An 18186-nucleotide genomic window follows, 5' to 3' on the forward strand; every position below is an offset into this window, starting at 1 on the left:
TGGAGTGGATGAATCATTATTTACAATGGAAGAATTTTTTCATATTCTAAGCGGGGGAACACATCCACTACGCAGAGCTCTCTAGAAAGACTCATCTTGACCCCAAAGATCACAGAAAGGGAATGGGTTGGCCAACTATAGTAATTTATTCCAGTTAATGAGCCCCTCCCCCAGGAGCAAAAAAGCCTTTACAGAGCAGCAATATCGGCAGAGTTACAGTGCCACTCAGAGAGCGCTGAGCGCTGAAGGGAAACTGCTGTTGTGTGTTCACACTGAAAGCTGCCTGCGCAATGGCGTGTTCACACTTGCTGCGGTATTCGGAGTGGTGCACTCTGGGTAGCTATCCCACATAGCATCTTTTCCTCATCTGCTGCTATGAGTTGGGTCCTGTCCCAATGCCCCGTGATACATTGCTTCACATCCCAGCAATCCCTGTGCGTCCGGCAGCATTTGGCGCCATCTTTCAATGGTTTGTGTACTGTGCTCTCTGCCTCTTCGGTCTGCAGGAATGGATCCTGAACTGTTGACCAATATGCTGCTCACTCTCACTAACACGTCATGAGTGGAAGTGGAGCTATTCCTTAAACTACAAAGGCAAGAGGAGTTCGATATTGATCTCACCACGCATAGTAGCTATGACATGGGATTGCTTGTGGAATTCACGGAGGTGCTGACCACAGTGGAATGCCGCTTTTGGGCTCGGGAAACAAGCACTGAGTGGTGGGAATCACATAATCATGCACGTCTGGAATGACGAGCAGTGGCTGCGGAACTTTTGGATGAGGTACTGTGTGGTGAGCTCGCCCCAACCTTGCGGTGCAGGGACACGAGAATGAGAGCTGCCCTGTCGTTGGAGAAGTGCGTGGTGATTGCACTGTGGAAACTGGCTACTCCAGACTGCTACCGATCGGTCACTAACCAGTTTGGAGTGGGAAAGTCGACCGTTGGACTCACGTTGACAGAAGTGTGCAGGGCCATTAATCACATCCTGCTCCAAAAGACTATGACTCTGGTCAATATGCATGACGTGGATGGCTTTGCACAAATGGGCTTCCCTAACTGCGGAGGGACGATACATGGCACGTATATTCCAATTCTGGCACTAGACCACCTAGCCTCCGAGTACATTAATTGGAAGGTATTTCTCTATGGTTTTCCAGGCACTTGTGGATCACCATAGGCATTTCACAGACATTAACGCAGGCTGGTCCAGAAAGGTGCATGACTCGCATCTTTCGGAACACTGGCCTGTTCAGGAAGCTGCTAGCAGGGACTTTCTTCCCAGACCAGAAGATCACTGTAGGGGAAGTCGAAATGCTGATTGTGATCCTGGGAGACCTTGCCTACCTCGTAATGCCGTGGCTTACGAAGTCATACACGAGGCACCTTGACAGCAGCAAGGAGCGGTTCAACAACCAGGCTGAGCAAGTGCAGAATGACTGTTGAGTGTGCTTTTGGCCATTTAAAGGCCCGCTGGCACTGCCTATATGGGAGGCTGGCCCTGGCCGATGACAATATTCCTATGCTTATAGCTGCATGCTATACGCGCCATAATATTTGTGAAGGGAAGGGTGAAAACTTCACACACGGCTGGACCACGGAGGCTCAGTGCCTGGAGGCTGAATTTGAGCAGCCAGAGACTAGGGCTATTAGAGAGGTGCAGCCAGGGCCGGATCTGGCTTTTTTGCCGCCCCAAGCAAAAAAAAAAGGGAGGGGGCACCGGAGCGGCAAAGCAGGGAAAAAAACAAAACAAAAAACCACAGCGCGGCCAGAGCGGCAAAGCAAGGTGGGGGGAACAGCGCGGCTGGAACTGCAAAGTGAGGGGGAAAAAAACCCTGCAGCACAGCCAGAGCGGTAAGGCACGGGGGAAAAAACAAACCAAAAAAAACCCAGCACGGCTGGAGCAGCAAAGCAAGTGGGGAAAAAAAAACAACCTGCAGCGCGGCAAAGCCTGAGGGCAGGGGAACAAAATAAAAACACGGCACGGCTGGAGCGGCAAAGCGGGGTGCGGGGGGGGGACAACAGCGCGGCTGGCAAAGCAGGGAAAAAACAAAACAAAAAACCCTACAGGGCGACCGGAGCCAGGGGACTCCCTGTGCTGCAGAGTGCGCGCCCGCCCGGTCGAGGGGGAGGGAGTGTGGGGGAGAGAGAGAAGGGGGGCAGCCAGCGCTTCAGAGAGGAGCTCACCCCGCGGCCCTGATCACCGCGCCGCCTGCGGGAGGGCTCCACGCTGCTCCGGTCGGCAGGGAGGGAAGGACACGGGCTGCCCTGCCGAGTTTGCTGCAGAGCACTCCCCTCCTCCGCCCACTACAGGGCGGCCAGAGCAGCAAACAAACAAACAAAAAAAAGCGGCCATGCCGCCCTAGGATTGGGCGGAAGCCGCCCCTTAGAATCTGCCGCCCCAAGCATGAGCTTGCTCAGCTGGTGCCTGGAGCCGGCCCTGGGTGCAGCGTGGGGCCATAAGGATCAGGAATGCAGTGAGGCAGCAATTTGAAGCTGAAAGCTACTAATATTTGTTGCTATGCTCGGAAGTGCAGTGCTTGTAATGCTAGGAGGTGATTGTGATTGGTGCAGATGATGCACTATGAAGGTTTAAGAAAATTGCCTGTTGCTTTGCAGGGCTCTCTTTGCTATCAATTAATGGAATAAAGATTGCTTTCATCCCAAAACAATTCTTTTTTTCCCCTCCCCTCTGATGTTTTTTAATAAAACAACACCACATCACCACTGGGGGGATGGGGAAAGAGAGGTTCCCAGGAGGAGGTGGGGTCCCAGGAAGGTTAAAGATGTGTGTATGTCCAGGTATCATATGCAACCTTGTCCTCTGGAGTACAGTGCAGCGGATACTGTACTTCAGCAGGGCTAAACTGCAGAAGAATGGGTGTTGAGTGCAATGGGTATTGGGAATCTGCAGGGCTGGAATGTGATGGGGCAGGAGTGAAATGCAGCTGGTACAGACTGGAGCCAGGAGGTTGATAAGAGTGTGTTGGCAGTGTCTGGGGGGCGCATGGGAAAGAGTTTTGTGACAGCAGATGCACATGAGGGTGGGCACAGAGCTGCTCAGTTTGCAGTGCTAGTAGCACCTAGAGCATGTCCACTTGGTGCTCCATAACTTTTAAGAGCTGCTCCATGGCTTTGTTCTGGTGCGCCGCATTCTCCTTTCGGGTCCTCTTCTCGCTGTTCCACCACTCCTTCAATTCTTGTTTTTTGGCCAGGGAATGCATTGTGACATCATGCAGAAGGTCCTCTTTAATTCTTCGTGGCTGCTTTCTAATTCTGTGCAGCCGTCAGCCGGCGATAACAAAGAGGGAGGCTGGGCTCCCAAGGTCATATCTGTGAAGCCAAAATGCAACATTTTACAGAAGCAGTATTAGTTGCAACACACAGACCACTGCTTCAGTGATTTAAAACACAGCCACTATTCACATACCTGTCGCTAACTGGCTGACCCCAGGTAAGCATGAGCCACAAGACCCCCAAAATGGTGAGTAACCACAGGGTCGGGGGAAATCAGGGTTCCAGGACCGTACTGCACACTGGGCATGTGGCTCTTGGGGAAAGCCAGCACCGAGGGGGAGCCTTATAATCATTCCTGTCCCCACATTTTCCATAAGGTACGTTCATTATGGAAGATATCTCGCTGCTGAGGGTGAGCGGGGAATCAAGAAAGAGTCTTCTCCAAGACTGTGGCTTCCGCTCTGGCCCTTATGCCTCTAGCAATGGTTCCCCCCCACCAGTGTCGGCAGAGTGGCACGGGAAAGTTACCCTTAATGGGGCAAGAAACAAAGCAGCTCTGCCAAAGAACCTGCAGCAGCAGATTGCCCAGTATCTCCATGAGAGTTATATGGAGATCTCTGAGGCAGATTCCTGTGAAGTGAGGGAGTCAATCAATACTCTATTCTGCTGCTCAGACTAGGCATGTGGTGGTATATGTATCATACAGGCACAAGCCTGCTTTCTGCACCCCTTCTGTCCCCAACAACTCGCCTCAGTGATTCCCTAAATCAAATCCACTTACCAGGGGCCACCTCCTCCAGTTTGCGCTTTGCCAAGTTCCAACAGCTGTGACTGGCTAGCCTCTGCTGGGGTAGAGAAGAGCTCCTGGATGCATGCCTCTCTGACCTCCGAGTCATCCTCTGCCTCTGGGTCCCCCTCCACATCCTTGTCCAAGATTTCCTCCTCCTGGCTTGGTCCATTCTCAACTGGCACATGAGCCACCAAAGTATCCATAGTGGCCTTCGTATTTGAGGTAGGGTGGCCACTGAGTATCGTGTCCAGCTCTTTGTAGAACCGGCAGCCCATAGGCGCAGCACTGGAGCAGCGGTTTGCCTCCCACACTTTGTGGTAGGCATGCAGCTCCTTCACTGTGACTCTGCACTGCAATGTGTCCCGGTCATGACCCCTTTCTGTCATGCATGATGAAATCTGTCCATAGGTATCAATTCCTATGGCTGGAGCATGGCTGGGACTGGACAGCCTCCTCTCCCCAAATGCTGATGAGGTCCTGAAGCAAGAGGGATCACCTGGTGCATGGATCAGACATGGTCACCTAGAAAGATGCGCTGAGACCACTGCACATGTCACCGAGCAAACAGGAAGGGGACTTTCAAAATTCCCAAGGAATTTAAGAAGGGGGGCTCATGACTGGTCACCTGAAGGCAATGACCAGAGAACAGGCCAGTCGCAGAGCTGTAATCGACCTGGGTGTCTACACTAGCACGGAGGTGCTGTAGCCCCAGCGCAGAAAGCTGTACGCCTCTTGTTGGGGTGGGTTTTTTTACAGCGCTGCAACTGCTTGGCTTGGCAGTGTGTACAGCTTGGAAGTTACACTGCAAAAAGCTGCTTCACTGTGCAGAAACTTGCCAGTGTAGACAAGGCCTTCATTGTAACACTTATTCTCTCTCCCCCTAAGTATTGACTGACTTATTTTCATCAGATCCCCTGGTTAGCCATCCTCAGATCTGGAAGATTATTTTCTGTCGGTATGAAACTACCATCATACTTGATCCAACACTCCAATGAAAGAGAGCAAACAAACTCACTTATTAGAACAAATCTGTGAAGATTTCAAATTAAATTTTCTCTCTCCTAGTCTATCAATTTACCACAGATTTTTATTTTCACTTCTAACCTTCAAAACTCCTCTAGCTTAGATAGAATGGGGCACAGTCCAGGCTGCAGCTCTGGAGAGACATAGCAAAAGTACTGCAGTGTAGGGGTTTGGAGTGAGGAGCAAATGTCATTTTCGTGCCATCTGGATTCTGGCTCTGAAAAGGGCCCTGGTGTAAATTAGAGCAGTCCCTGGGACTGGCAGCCTTTTCACAGCTGCCCATGGGCTGTACCACAGCCCAGAATCCCAATAATGCCATTGCTACATGCTATGGGCATACTTCCTTCTTCCCTTAATCCACCCCCTGTCACTGCCAGTCCTACCCCCAACACACTCTCTATGCCAGGGCTTGAAAGGGGAGACAGAATAGGGCTGCTTGTGTTGTCTTATGCTGCTCCTGTACTGGACAAACGCTCCCCCCCTCACCCTCCCTAGCCTGTTGCAGTTCCTTTACAGCCTACATATGCCACTCCTGGAATCAGCTCCCGTCTAATCTAAGAACGAAGATTTAGAGAATTGCCTTCAATCAAAAATAGGCCCAGAGATTGTCTCTGATCATGCACCAAATTTGGGAGGGAGGGAGATGAGGTAGAGAAATGGAGGAAACCTTGATTGAGGGAGAGGGGAAATAGAAATTTCCTGGGCAAAAGAGGCTTTATCCTGCCACACTGAGTGCATCTTGCAAGGTGCAGAGTCTCCTCAGCTCCTATTAAAACCTATAGCAATGGAGCTCAAACCCTGTGTCTCAACACATACAATGAATATCTTGAATTCAGTAAGAATTCCATATATCTGGATGTACAACATACACACCCATGTGCCAAAGAAATCCTGCAGTATGTGTGCTTCAGTCAGACAGGATATAATAATCTGAGATCTATTTAGATCAGGGGTAGGCAACCTATGGCACGGGTGCCAAAGGTGGCACATGAGCTGATTTTCAGTGGCACTCACACTGCCCAGGTCCTGGCCACTGGTCCGGGGGGCTCTGCATTTTAATTTAATTTTAAATGAATCTTAAACATTTTAAAAACCTTATTTACTTTGCATACAACAATAGTTTAGGTATATATTATAGACTTATAGGAAGAGACCTTCTAAAAATGTTAAAATGTATTAGTGGCACACAAAACTTTAAATTAGAGTGAATAAATGAAGACTCAGCACACCACTTCCAAAAGGTTGCCAACCCCTGATTTAGATACTGCTGCTTATAAAAGGGATGCATGAAATGTATCCATTTTGCTCCTTCACAATATAAAAGAATGACCATGTAGCATGTTTCGGACACATCTCAGACAGAATAGAATTTAAAAAAAAACTACTTGGTATGCCGAGAAATGTGACGAGCAGAATATGTAATTATTTATTCCTGGGGGAATTCTGCATCACTGTGCAGAATTTGTGTCCCCTTGCAGATTCTTTTTCTCAGTTAGAATGTATTTTCTGCAGAGAGGCATTGCAGTTACATGTTTCACCGACTAGGGGCTACTGTGGTGCCAGAAGAGCAGGGCTGGCTCCAGGCACCAGCGCAGGAAGCAGGTGCTTGGGGCGGCGAATAGGAAGGGGTGGCACGCCCAGGTCTTCAGCGTCAATTCGGCGGCGGGTCCCTCAGTCCCTCTTGGAGGGAAGGACCGGCTGCCGAATTGCCGCCGAAGAATGAAGTGGCGTGGTACAGCTGCCGCTGAAGTGCTGTCGATCGTGGTTTTGGGGTTTTTCCCCCCCTTCACCGCTTGGGACAGCAAAAAAGCTGGAGCCGGCCCTGCAGAAGAGAGTGACGCCAACTCAACGGCCATAGCAGTGAGCTACAGCGGAAGGAAGGAGGCTGCGTTCCTCAGAGTGCCCTAGCCACAGTGCCAGGTCAGGAGGCACATATGTGGGGTTGGTAACAGAGTGGGGCACACGGGGCTGCTGGGGGATCACAAACTGGGGTTCAGAAGGGCTAGTGAGGGGACAGGCTGGGATGGAGGCTGAATGGGAGTGGGGCTGCAGGGCCACAGGGGAATGAGGGGGAGGAGGGCTGCAGGGGGAAATGGGACAAGTGTGCCTGACTGAATGGGAGAGGCTAGGGGTCAGCGAGGGTCTGCATGTGGGAAGATCCCCAGTAATCCCACCCACCCCTAAAACAGCTGTTCCATTCTTCTCCCACCCATACCCAGCAACCCTCCAAGTTCATTCCCAGGCTCTTTCCCTCTTCCTCAACTCCACTGTCACCCCTGACTCCCGCAAGCCTTTGTACTGCTTCTGAGGGGTGCAGGAAATGCAGTTCTGTATTGTAGTTTAAATCAGTGATTCTCAACCAGGGGTATAGGTAGGTTTTCCATGGAGTACATCAACTCATCTAGATACTTGCCTAGTTTTACAATAGGCTACATAAAAAGCATTAGCGAAGTCAGTACAAACTAAAATTTCATATGACTGCTCTATATACTATACGTCAAAACCGGGCTGGGGGCAGGTGCGGGGAAACTTACTCGGTCCGTTCCCGACGCTCTGAAGCGGCCCCGGGGCCGGAGCTGGTGCCTGGCCCCGCGCGGCGGGACCCAGTGCCCGGGGCGGAGGCTCTAGCCCGCTCCCCGCACCTGCCGGCCGTGGGGCTCGGCCCCTACCAGGCGGGGGCCCGAGGTGCGAGCGCGGGACCAGCCGGACTCCCGCGGCGCGAGGCAGAAGCTGGGGGGTCCTTCCCTCAGCGCGCGGGGGGCTGCGAGCCCCTTCCCCCTCCCCCCGGGGATGGGCGGGAATCTGAGGTGTCTCGGGCCGGGGGCTGTGGCGGGCGCGAGCCCCGCGGGGGCGGGGCGGGGGTTCCCGTGGGGCTGAGGCAGCAGCTGACCGGAGCCTGTCTCGGAAGGGGGGCGGGGAGGGGGCTTCGCCCAGGAGCCCTGACGTAACCTGGAGGGACCGCGCGCCCCCTTCTTAAGGAGCCGCCACGAGCCCGGGCAGCCACGGGAGCCGGGCGCCAGCGGGCTGGAGTCGGACTCGGCGGCTGGCGGAGGTAAGGCGGGGGCGGGCTCGGGGCACGGGACGGACTCCAGCACCCGGGACAGCGCTGGCTCGGGGCCGGGGAGAGAGGCGAGGGGCTCCCCGGAGCCGGGCGGGTCCCCGTGGCTGCCCTCACGCCAGTGTCCGGGCGGGGAGCCCGGCGAGCTGCCCCGGGCTCGCCCAGCAGAGCCCCGCCAGGAGCGGCACCGAGCCCCGCCTGGCAGGGGGCTGGGCAGGGGGCTGCTGGTCGCAGCTTTCACTCCCGGGGGGCGGGAAACATGCACCTCCTGGGACAAAACCTGCAGCTGAAGCAACTCGTTGTCCCGGGCCAGGAAATCCGCGCTTCGCCCGCGCTCAGCCCCCGCCTGGCGGTCTAGTGTCCGGCGCTGTGGTAAAGGTGACAGACACACAGCTCCTCACCCCGCTTCCCCACGCGCTGCCGAGCCGGGTGTGTGTCCCCCGCGATCCCGGGGGCCGGGATAGACTAGTTCCATCTGTTTAGATTTAGTGACCTGGGCTCTGGGGTCTTAAAATATTGAACTATTACAAAAGGCTACTGCAATGTAGACAGCCACTACTTCAGACCGGACATATTTACTGTAGGTCGATAGGAACATTTTGAGCAGCCCTGTGTGACCATTCATGGGAAAATAAACACACCCATGCGAAGTTGCAATCTGCACTACTCAACTTGCATGTAACTCTTGTCACTTGGCTGACAAGTAAATACTCAACCCCTTTGCTGTTTATGGAGAAGGCAGAGTGCTCTGCTCTTGAGGCAAAGACCCTCTTCATATAAATGCATACTCTGAATAGAAGCCAGAACAAGAGATCACCTCAGATATACCTTTAATGCCAAAGGGCTGAAAGAGCAATTACTCTGGGGACAGGCAACTTAACTCCATTTAAGCTGCAACAGCTATGGGGATTTATGCTAATATAACATTTGGCCCCAAATCTTTCCATTTTGGAAGAGGGCATTGTTTCCTGACGAAAGCATCTAGCTCCTCAATGAGATGTAGCTACCAACAGAGTTTGTCAAGGGAGTATTTGGTGAATATTTCCCTGTCATCGCTAGGAATGGTTTTCTCAATATTTTCATTTTATGAGATTTCATTTAAGTCTAAGTATTTGTTATGTTCAGTGCCTAGACTGATAAATCAATCACAGTTCTTCTATCTGAACCATATTATATGGATGCTACAAGTTAATAGGCTGAAATATATAGCACAAATCACTCTCCTTAAAGTTTTTCTAAATATCAAAATAATGGAAGAATTTCAAAGAAGGTCCTAGAGGATGCAAACAGCATGTTTGGGGTGGAGGGTAATCAGAACTCCATGTAAAGACTAGACTTCAGGGAATCTTCCTCCAGTTATTTTTAGAGCAGGTTGAAATTTTCCAGGAACATTTCTGAAAAATTGTAAAAATATTCACCATTTTTTCCCAAACAAATGAAGCACTAAGACTCCTATATCTTAGTTTACATCCATCATCTGGATGGGACTGGCTTTTTGGGAATAGATAAAGCCTTTTACCTCTAAATCATCAATTAAAATTAGCCCAGGGTGGTAGTGACCAAAGAGTACTTATTTAATTGCTGTCTGGTGGCTTGTAGGGTAATGTAGACTTATGGAAGAGTTTCCAAGTGCAAAAACGAAACAGGTGTTACAATGGCTGATCAGTATAGCTACATACACCAGATTGCTGTCATCTGGATGGAGAGCACATTCCTTAACGGGACACCAACTTAACTATCACACTTCTGCCTGAAGTATTTATATTACTGGCAGCATCAGAACTAAAAGAGAAAAATACTCTCTTTATTGGGAAGCATTGAGGCCTAGTAAGTTGGCCTACTTGTGCCTCAGTTTCTCTATCTATAAAACAGGGATAAAGATACACCTACTTTGTAAAGTGCTTTGAGATTTACAGGTTAAGAGAGCTAGCTATTATGTGCATTTTTAATCTAATCGGTTCACTATTTAGCCTGCATTATGGTCAATCTCTTACACAGCTTTTGGTTGTATGGCTCTTTCCTGTTAAATGAGAGGTTTTTTAGAAAATAAAATATAAATAAAGCCAAATATTGCTAGGGGAATCAGAGGCAGCTGTAGCACCTGAATGACTTTAAACTCACGCTTTTTTTTAACTGACCAGATTTGAAGTTGACAAAGTCAGAGCAAATGGGTACATATTGTACTACATAGTAAGAGTGGGAGCTGTAATGGGGAAGGGCCTCATTAAGAGCATCCTAAGATTGGCACCAAAGCTCAGCCGTGGAGACTGACCATAAAGAGTATTCAATCAACACATACCGACAGCAATAGAGTATAGTGCAGGAGGTGCTTGTGGAGACCAGGTGGCTTCAGTCTCAGGCTGAAGATGAGGAGGGTCCAGTTTGTATTAGACAGGCATCAACTTCATAAAACTACCACCACCGTGGTGTGAGCTGGCCTGGCACTTCATTGAGGGCAGGGTTTCTTACAGCTGCAAGGCAGTGTAGGAGAGCCTGTGTTGCCCTTTTTCTTTTTGATAAAATGTAGGACTTCAGATCCAGGGTTGTCAAACTAGAGTTTTTTATGGGCACCAAATTCACTTTATAAATTGCTGTAAATCTCTAAAATGTTAAATCACATTAGGGTGTAAATACCCCTCCTCCTCTCTCTCTCCCCCTCCATCCCCATCCTCCTGTACCCAAACCAAGTAGCAGGGCTGAATGCTGGGGAGGAATCTTAATCCCAAGACATGGAACTTCTAAGAGGTCCTTAGCAGACACCCTCCAATGGAGGGAGGGTCCAAGATCAGCACCCCTGTTCTTTCCCTGCACCCTGCTGAGGCTAAAGCTGCATGCTAGGCAGGGAGTGTATATCCCCTTGCATGACCAGCCCCGATTCCATTCATTCCCCTTACACAGCAGAACAGCACTGTTCTGTTTATGTTTGTTGTCCAAGGACCCTCTGTACCCTCAAAGGCATGGGAGAGGCCTAGCTATACAAAGTTATGCTGTACCTAGCTATAGTTTCAGAAGTTAGCTTTGGCTCCCTGAGATAAAATATCCAATTGTTCCCTGCAGCAATTGGGGCAAGTGATATAACTATCTGCAATATTGGGAAAAGCAGCTTTGATCACCCATCCAAAAAAAAAAATTATGGATTACTTCATGGCCAAAGTCTGAAATAGAAATGGTGACCTCTAGCAGCATGATTGACTCACAGTATAAGTTGTGAGGATTTTTCTTTTTGGTAAACTGTTATCCCCTAATACAGATGCAAGAGTATTTAGTGGATGAAATTAACTAGAGTGGTGATTTTTTGGGGACAGCTAATGGGAAGGTCAGATTTCAGATATTTTCTCCTTGTAGCATATAAACATGTAAGTATCAAATTTCATGATTCTAGCTCAACAGGAAAGTGTCACTAAGTCATCTGTTACAAGGGTGTGTATTTAATACGACCTGCACACTTCATTCCAGAGCCTTTCCAAAATTAATTTATACACACAGTTAAACATTATTTTGGAAATGTTGTGAAAGAAATATACTTTGTAAAATATTCCTATTGAAGGTGATGTTCTTGGCCAATTTATGTCAGGGGACAAACTGCTGTTTTAGATAAGAAGAAATCTTGAATTTAGTGGATTCAGCTTTTGGGTAATAAACTTGGATGTTTATATCAAATATACTGGAATTGAATTAACAAACAAAGTACACACCAGACTTAAGGCCAGAAGCCAATGCTATCATCTAGGCCAACCCCCTGTACAAAACAGGCTGTAGGATTTGATTTCATCTATCCCATTCCTTCATTTAGCCCAGTAACATATGAAGGTTAGACGATTTTTCCAACTTCTTTTGTTTTTATGAAGTTTCAGTGACACAATGGATCCTGGGAACAGAGGAAGAATTCACTCCAACGTGAGACTTATCTGCTCTCTGTTAATCATGGGAGTGTTTTGTGTGACTCCTTTCTTCTGCCAGAGCCAAAATGATCCACTGTCCCTTGGCCGAGCTGATCCCCAGTGCTGGGAGTTCTCCACAGCTGCCTTGCTGGAGATGAGGAAGCCGCGTATTTCTGACTCTGTCAGTGGCTTTTGGGACTTTATGATCTTCCTGAAGTCATCAGAGAACTTGAAGCATGGGGCTCTGTTCTGGGACCTGGCTCAGCTCTTCTGGGATATCTATGTAGACTGTGTGCTCTCCAGAACCCATGGCCTAGGGAGGAGGCAAGTGGCGGAGGCTGAACAGAAAATCACAGCTCTCCATTCTCAGCTCACAGAGCGAAAGCAAGGTTATTACTTCTCTATCCAATACATGTACACCTTGTGGTGGAGAAACAGCATCAGTGTACATAAAAATCAGACACCAGTAGAGAAATAGAAACAGATGGATGCAAGTTTGAATTGGAGAGTGAGAACCATGCAAGGGTTAGCATAAAAACAACTGAGTTGCTTGGTGCTGTACAAGTCAAAGATTAATATGTTCAATAAAGAAGCTTAATCATGCTCAAAAACTTCTGAATGGGAGTTTTGCCTGAGAAGCAACTGCAGATCAAGCCCAATATATGATTGGTTTTTCCCACAGGGATCATAAGAAGAGGTAGAAATGAACCACTTGAAACATACATGGATACAGGCAGGGAAGATAGATTAGTAACCAACCCGTGAAGATATACTGCCCCATTAACAGTTTTACTGGGTAATGCCTGATCTAGGCCAGCCTTACTCACATTCAGTAGTACACCTCTACCTCAATATAACACCACCAGATATAACACGATTTCGGATATAATGCGGTAAAGCAGCGCTCGGGGGCGGGGCTGTGCGCTCCAGCAGATCAAAGCAAGTTCAATATAACGCAGTTTCACCTATAACGCAGTAAGATTTTTTTTTTGGCTCCCGAGGACAGCATTATATCAAGGTAGAGGTGTATCCTACTCCTTGAGCAGTCCCACGGGAACCATTGTGGAGTATGATACTAAACATGAGCGCAATTAATTAATATACCGTGAGTAAAGTTTTTTGCCACTAGCTGTCTCCAAGTTCCAGCCAGGGCCTGGTTACTGGTAGATCATGTAGACAAAGCTGGGAATCAGGCTGTGTAGAGGCTGTTAGTGTGCACAGGTTCTTTTTAAATACGTCCTTTCTGCTTAAGACTGATACCATACATCATGACACTAAGTAGGATGAAGAGATTTTTAGACACAGTCCAGTGCACGCACACTCTTAGAAAAGGAAGGATATTTTACTTCTGTTCTTACTCCGACTCTGTTTTGTGAGTTGTAATCAGTCCATCTGATTTCTTAATGCTGTTGACTAACACCAGCTGGTAGTGGTCAGACTGCTACAGTGACAGCCTAATTTTTGTTGTTGTAGAACTATCTAAGCTCTCGTCCAAGGTCTTGTAGTTTCTTAAAACCAGGTTGCTCATATCTGCCTTGCTTAGTCAGTGAAACCAAAAGTCAATTGCTAGAAGGAGATTGCTATCTGCAAATTATATGAGGAATTGAATTTCCATTTCTTAAGCATAACAAACTCTGCAAGCTTGATTCTTTAGTTTGAGCTGAACTATTAGCATTTGAATGATTTCATGGACCAATTCTGGGTCTAGATGGGAGAGCCAAGGCAACTTTCAGTGGGTTTCTTTGAGTATAAAACAGTCTTCCAAGTTTCTTCCTTCATACTTCTATTGTATCTTTTCACACTCAGTTGCTACAAACTGAAATGATCCTTGTCTTACTTTTTGAAAATATTTAATGCTTGCTTACACTGTTTAAACCTAACATACAACAATAGTGTAATATCTGAAGCTGCCTCAGAGCCTTAGTCACAGTAATATCTAGGATAGCCCACTATAGTGGTATCAGTCAAACTGGGAAAAACCCTGAGTCAATGCAGCTCAGTTCTCAGTCCACTGGCTAGAGGAAATGGGCTAGGAGGCAGCTAGACCTGAGTTCTATTCCTAGTTCTGCCACGAATCTGTAGTGTGACCTTGGGTAAGTCACTTCACAGTACCTCAATTTCCCTAGCTAGAAAATTGGACTAATGCTGCTTCCTTAATAATATGCTTTGAGGTGTAGGGATCAAGAGAGCTGGGTATTATCAGCACATCTGATTTGGATACCAAAAGGTAAGTCTCCTCGGTTTCACTAATTATGTCAATATATCTGTTTATCATTAGTAGCAAATGCTAGAGAGTGGGCTTTTATGCAATGAAGGACTAACTAAAGCTCTTGTAAGAGCTGTAGAAATATATAGCTCCACTTAGCACTGTTCTCTTATACATCTCAAAGTGGAGAAAGGTTGAGTGTCTTGCCCAGGGTCATGTCACAAGTCAGTGACAGAACTAAGCATAACGCTCAGGTACCCGAATTACATTTCCATGGCCTGTTTGCTATGCCACACTGCCTCCTGGTGGTTAATCCTCAGGGTAGAGTCAGTCTAAAAGGTGCTTTTTAATAAGCACCTTAGCATTCAATATCATTCACAGAAAAAAAGCCATCACTTTCCACATCAAATATACCAAGTGATATGATAAATAATTCATACTCACTGAAGTACTAGTTGACTAAGCTATAACTTTAGCACATTGCTTGCCTATCAAGGAATCAGCCCCCAGGGTTCTCTTCAGGTTTTCACTTAGTTTGCCTCTGCTTTCACCAGTAGCTCTGTAAAAAAGAATACTCTCAAATGAGGTGCTTATTCTGTCTCCAGGGTTCCAAGGCAAATATGCTCCATCCACAAGTCCAGAAATAGCCTTTCATAGCCCTACACATTCAACATGCAGTGGCTCTTGCTTTCTCACACTATTGTATGAGGTCAGATTCTGCCTCCACTATCACCTGTGCAATTCCCACAGTGGGTTTGTACAGGTGTAATTAATTGAACCTGTAATTAGATTTTTAGCATTCAATCCTGCTGACTGTGCACAAGAAGGAAAATAATCTAGCTTGTTCTCTCTTAGCTGTGTTGGTTCTGCAGGGCTAACAGGAGTGAAATGCAGTAAAAGCTTACCTATGTCCCTAAAATAAGCAGCTATGATTGTAATAAACATAGGGAGCAGGTCTGTTGCTATTTTTACCTAGAGAGACAAGGTAGGTGAGATATCTTTTATTGGACCAATTTCTTTTGGTCCAATTTCTTCAAGTCTGGGATATGTACTCAGCATCACACCTAAATACAAGTTACAACAGATTGTTTAGTATAAATAGTTAACACATATTCGAAGTGACCATTCAAGGTGAAGTGGTCCATTAATACCTCTACACTTATAGGACAAAAACCAGGGGGGTTAGTGGGTTACAAATTGTTGCAAGTGTCTTTATTAAGACCGTGACTTTTAGCATCTAGCAAAGTTATGAATTTAAGCTCCCAGGCTTGTTTTTTGAAGGTCTTGTGGAGGTTTTCTTTAGGATGAGGACTGAAAGGCCAGATATGGAGTGGTTGTTTTGTGAAAAGTGTTCGCCCAGGGGTGATAGTGTTTTTGTCTTTTAATGTTTTTCTGTGTGCATTCAGTAGAGAGCGTAGTGATTGTCTGGTTTCACCCATGTTGTTGTTAGTGGGGCATTTAGTGCACTGGATGAGGTACTTCACATTGTGATAGGCATGCGTAGGACCTGTGGATCTTAAAAGCTGTGTTGTGTGGGGTATTGGCTGCGGGTTTTGCATCTGTTATACCAGGGTCTGACTGGTGCTGCTTTAACTTGGTGGGTCCCTCTTTTCAGACTAGAACTACACTTAAACCATCTTGCTGGCTTTTGGGCCTCATCCTGCACTGATTCAAATAAAGAGCAAGACTCCTAGTGAATTAAATGGTAAAGGATCACTATGGAGCTGGTCCGAAGCCTAGTGAAATTGAGAGTCCATTGACTTCAACAGGATTTGGATCAGGTTCTGATTGTGACTGACAACAACAGACAATATTATGATTCTGCATTTCTTACGAGGAGAAAATCTATTATTGTCCTGTATGGCTCATGCTAAGGCTCCAGGATAGGATCCATAATGGAAAAACACAGATTTCAAAGTAATTTGCTAACTATGGACACTTGCTTAGTTTTGCTCATTGTAAGACTGCATCTGATGCCAATGATTGGCTCTGATTAGTTGGCTACAACATTTACCTTAAATATCAGACTGGCAAAACATGGAGGATGAAAGCTACATAGAGTACCAGCTTTACATTGTTTGGAAGCTGACCCTGATTTCCTCAGACATATTTTCATGTTCCTTTCTTTTTTTTTCTCCCTAATTTCTAGGGACATTTTCTCACAATCGGAGGACACGAGTGCTGAACAAGAAAGAGCTGATTGAAGACTTAATAAGCATTCATGTGCACAAGAGTGGATCTGCATTACTCCGAAGAGTTATTGGAGGGCTAGGGATAAAGAGGAAACAATGAGTCTAGTCTGAGGCTTATCTGTACAGTGGATATTTTTAAAACAATTTCCTTTTGTTTTTTGTTTTTAATCTTCATTGGAAAGCTGCTCTAGGTGGAGGGGGCTGTGCCTGTAGCTATCAACATTGTAACTTTGGGTTAGCTTTGACTTTTTGGACTGTTGTGGTTCTTCATTTTTTTTAAATAATGCCCATGAATTCAGTCTCTTTAATAAACTGCATGATTTATAAGCAGTTGGCCACCTTATTGTGTACATAAGCTACTGAAATTGTGTGTGGGGGGGGGGCTGCTGGAGAATAAGGCCCAGTCATGCAACTGGATGTGTACAGGCAGAGCAGGGGAATAACATGGAGCTCCACTGAAGTCAACAGTTTTGCCTGTATGGATTCAGTTCCAGGGCTGGAGCCAAGTAGCTGTACTTGCTCTGTTTTAACTATATTTTATACACATAAGGCACAAACAGCAGCCAAAAGATCATCCTATTTAAAAAATAAAAGGTAAAGAGTTAAAAATCCAGAACCTCCAAACTTCAAGCTTCCAATTTTTTTCCCATAGGTTAATAAAAACCCAAACATTCTCCACACCTTAAGTGAACAGATGTTCTCAAAGTTAACATTCCAGGAAGAGTGTCCATAAACACCCACATGCATATTCATTTTCATGATGTACAATGGCAGCTATTTCCCTCAGGTAGCACCTGATCCTGCTCCACTGCAATCAATAGGCATTTTGCCATTGATTTCACTTGGAGCAGGATTGGCCCTGAGAAACCAAAATGAAGTCAAAAGAAAGAAACAAATATATTCTAAAGAAAGCACACACAAAAAAGCTTTCTGTTTCAGTCAGCACATGGTTACCTTTCAGTTCCCAAGGGATGCTAGAATAAAGTTAAATACTGTACTGTGACCCAGGCAGGCAAGCTGCTTCCTCTGTATAGAGCCCAGCTGACTTTGTCCATGCAGATTACAATGCAGATTGGGCCTCAGCTTCTTATCAGGAATGGAGAGCTCATAGATACATTGTAGGCAGAACAGGGGGTAGCTCATTACTAGAGCTATTTGGAAAATGGTAAATATTTTCTGCAAAAAGTTAAAACAAAATTCTGTTTTCACAAATTTAATTGAAAGTCCCTAGTTTTTCAGCAAAAATGTAAAAATAAAAAAACCCAAAATTTATTACCAACTTCCTCCTCTGCCCCCAAAATTGTTTTGGTTTTCCACTGGAAAAAAAAATTGGAAAATTTAAACCAAGTAAATACTTCCCACATACAGTCATTTTTTTTTGAGAGGAGGGGCGGAGTTACAACATAAAAATATGTTGTTGATGGAAATGTTTCCATCAGCTATGTGTGACATAATTTGGATATTTGACAAATTTTGCTGCTTTTTCTGTTTGCAGATTGTCTGCAGATAAATCAGTTTCTTCAAACTAACATCATTCAGTTTAAAGAATTATTCAAAACTATTAGCATTGAAGGATAAATTAATTTGAGGAAACTGATTAAATGTGCCATTCATTGCAAGAATTTAGTATTCAAAATTGTGGCTGTTTTTAGTGGATGCCTAGGTCACAGGGCATGTTTCTATTACCTGGCTGAATGAATGTAACTATTAAGCTATGTCTACACTACAAGCTAGGAATACGATTCCCCTGTGTACACATACTCAAACTACCTCTCAGCAAGCTAGCATGAGTATAAATA

The 18186-nt window shown here is 46.4% G+C and overlaps 1 protein-coding gene across 3 annotated transcripts in view; it reads left to right on the forward strand.

Moving 5' to 3' along the window:
- The window catches only part of LOC123378379 (disintegrin and metalloproteinase domain-containing protein 23-like), a 242767-nt gene extending 226053 nt beyond the window's left edge, over window positions 1-16714 (forward strand). The window contains exons 1-3 of one of the 3 annotated variants that reach the window (XM_045032072.1): window positions 7961-8102; window positions 11957-12378; window positions 16345-16714. In XM_045032072.1, coding sequence (XP_044888007.1) covers window positions 11970-12378; window positions 16345-16487 — 552 coding nt within the window. In that variant the 5' untranslated portion in view covers window positions 7961-8102; window positions 11957-11969 and the 3' untranslated portion in view covers window positions 16488-16714. Of the gene's footprint in view, window positions 1-7960; window positions 8103-9870; window positions 9936-11956; window positions 12379-16344 lie in introns of those variants that run through there. The other 2 variants (XM_045032073.1, XM_045032070.1) reach the window with 2 other exon arrangements.
- The last annotated feature ends 1472 nt before the right edge of the window (window positions 16715-18186 follow it).

The sequence above is a fragment of the Mauremys mutica genome, chromosome 10, assembly GCF_020497125.1.
Source record: "Mauremys mutica isolate MM-2020 ecotype Southern chromosome 10, ASM2049712v1, whole genome shotgun sequence".
In the NCBI taxonomy this organism is placed as follows: domain Eukaryota; kingdom Metazoa; phylum Chordata; order Testudines; family Geoemydidae; genus Mauremys; species Mauremys mutica.